The following is a 1,459-nucleotide window of genomic DNA, read 5'->3' as shown; positions in this document are numbered from 1 at the left end:
AGAGAGAGAGAGAGAGAGAGAGAGAGAGAGAGAGAGAGAGAGAGAGACAGAGAGAGAGAGAGAGAGAGAGAGAGAGAACAGCAATAAACCCAGAGACAGAGGATAGAAACAGTGAGAGGGAGTGTGAGGAAAAACAAAAAAGGTGAAGAAGAGTTATTTTTTACCTACGAAATCACTTCTTATTTAATCTGTGTGTGTGTGTGTGTGTGTGTGTTGCTCACCTCTGGTAGAGCATGCGGAAAGTGTCGTCCTTGCTGAAGGACTGATTGTCTGAGTGCATGGCGATGCGTTCGGGGATCCAGCCGGTGAGCGCGTGCAGATCGATGTTCTGTAACGCAGGAGAGATTAAAACATTTTCTCATTTTTATATTTCACGACCTACTTTTCTTGACAAGCATCAGACTTTGGTTTGTGTTCAGTATTACGTCTGCTGAGAGTGACTAATGTTATTTCAAGTGACTCAGAAGTGTTTCATTACAAACTCTCAGACTTGTCGAGCTCGTCTAATTCAACATGAATCACTCTGTGAATAGAATAAAGATAATTTAAACTTAAGCTCTGTCACACGGGGGTTTTTGCTCCTGATTCTCTGCAAATCCCTGGACTCGGTTTTCCCGTCAGCCGGTAAAATAACTGTTTTAATAAAATAGTTGCATCTCCCGGCGTCTCCGCCTGCACTCACCGAGTTGGAGCCGGGGAAGTCGTAGCCTCCCATCACCTTCATGTAGGCCTTCTCTATCAGCGACACCCACAGCTCGTTCCTGTTGCTGGAGTACGAGCACAGCAGCTCCCCGTTACGATCCACCGGCAGGTAGTCGTCGATGATCACCTGCAGCCGGGCGACACGGGCAGGTGGAGGATCAGGACTTTGACTAAAGATTAAGATTAAGCTAAATCAGAATTCACATTTCTGTGAATTAAAGGGCCAGTGTTCAGCATTTCGGGGATCTATTAGCAGAAAAGGAATGTAATCTTCAGAACTATGTTGTTAGTGGTGTATAATCACCTGAAACATAGAATTGTATGTTTTGTTCCCTTCATATCTAAAAAGGGAGCAGGTGCTCTTCATGGAGTCGGCCATGTTTCTACGGTAGCCCGGAACGGACAAAACCAAACACTGGATTGTTCTTAACGACACCCGAGGGCCACCGTAGTGCTCCGACATGCTTGTGAAACCACGGTAATGTCAACCACGGAGTGCAAAACTGAGCCCAAGACCTGTGTGTGTGCAGAACATGTGTGTGTCTAATAGTGTAGCGTCAGCGTTTTACTTCTACAGGTGAACTGTTGAACTCTGGTTCTTTGTCTTTTACCTTCCTGGGAACTCCGTTGATGTGAAGCTTGACCATGTATTTCCCACAGGGGTTATACTCCGGCTCCCCTCGTCTGTTCTGAGGGTAGATGACGCTGTAACACACACACACACACACACACACACACACACACACACACACACACA

The 1,459-nt window shown here is 46.2% G+C and overlaps 1 protein-coding gene across 2 annotated transcripts in view; it reads right to left on the bottom strand.

Annotated features, from left to right (window-relative positions):
• Positions 1-1,459, bottom strand: part of capn7 (calpain 7) — a 16,033-nt gene that overhangs the window by 8,874 nt on the left and 5,700 nt on the right. For both annotated transcript variants that reach the window (XM_031867370.1, XM_031867371.1), the window contains exons 9-11: positions 1,314-1,407; positions 683-829; positions 222-328 (exon numbers count right to left, since the gene is read on the bottom strand). In XM_031867370.1, coding sequence (XP_031723230.1) covers positions 222-328; positions 683-829; positions 1,314-1,407 — 348 coding nt within the window. The remainder of the gene's footprint in view (positions 1-221; positions 329-682; positions 830-1,313; positions 1,408-1,459) is intronic.

Source organism: Anarrhichthys ocellatus, unplaced genomic scaffold, assembly GCF_004355925.1.
Source record: "Anarrhichthys ocellatus isolate YVR2014 unplaced genomic scaffold, GSC_Weel_1.0 scaffold39, whole genome shotgun sequence".
NCBI classification, from domain to species: Eukaryota; Metazoa; Chordata; class Actinopteri; order Perciformes; family Anarhichadidae; genus Anarrhichthys; species Anarrhichthys ocellatus.
The sequence above is the reverse complement of the archived record's forward strand: the minus strand, read 5'-3'. Positions and strand labels throughout refer to the sequence as shown.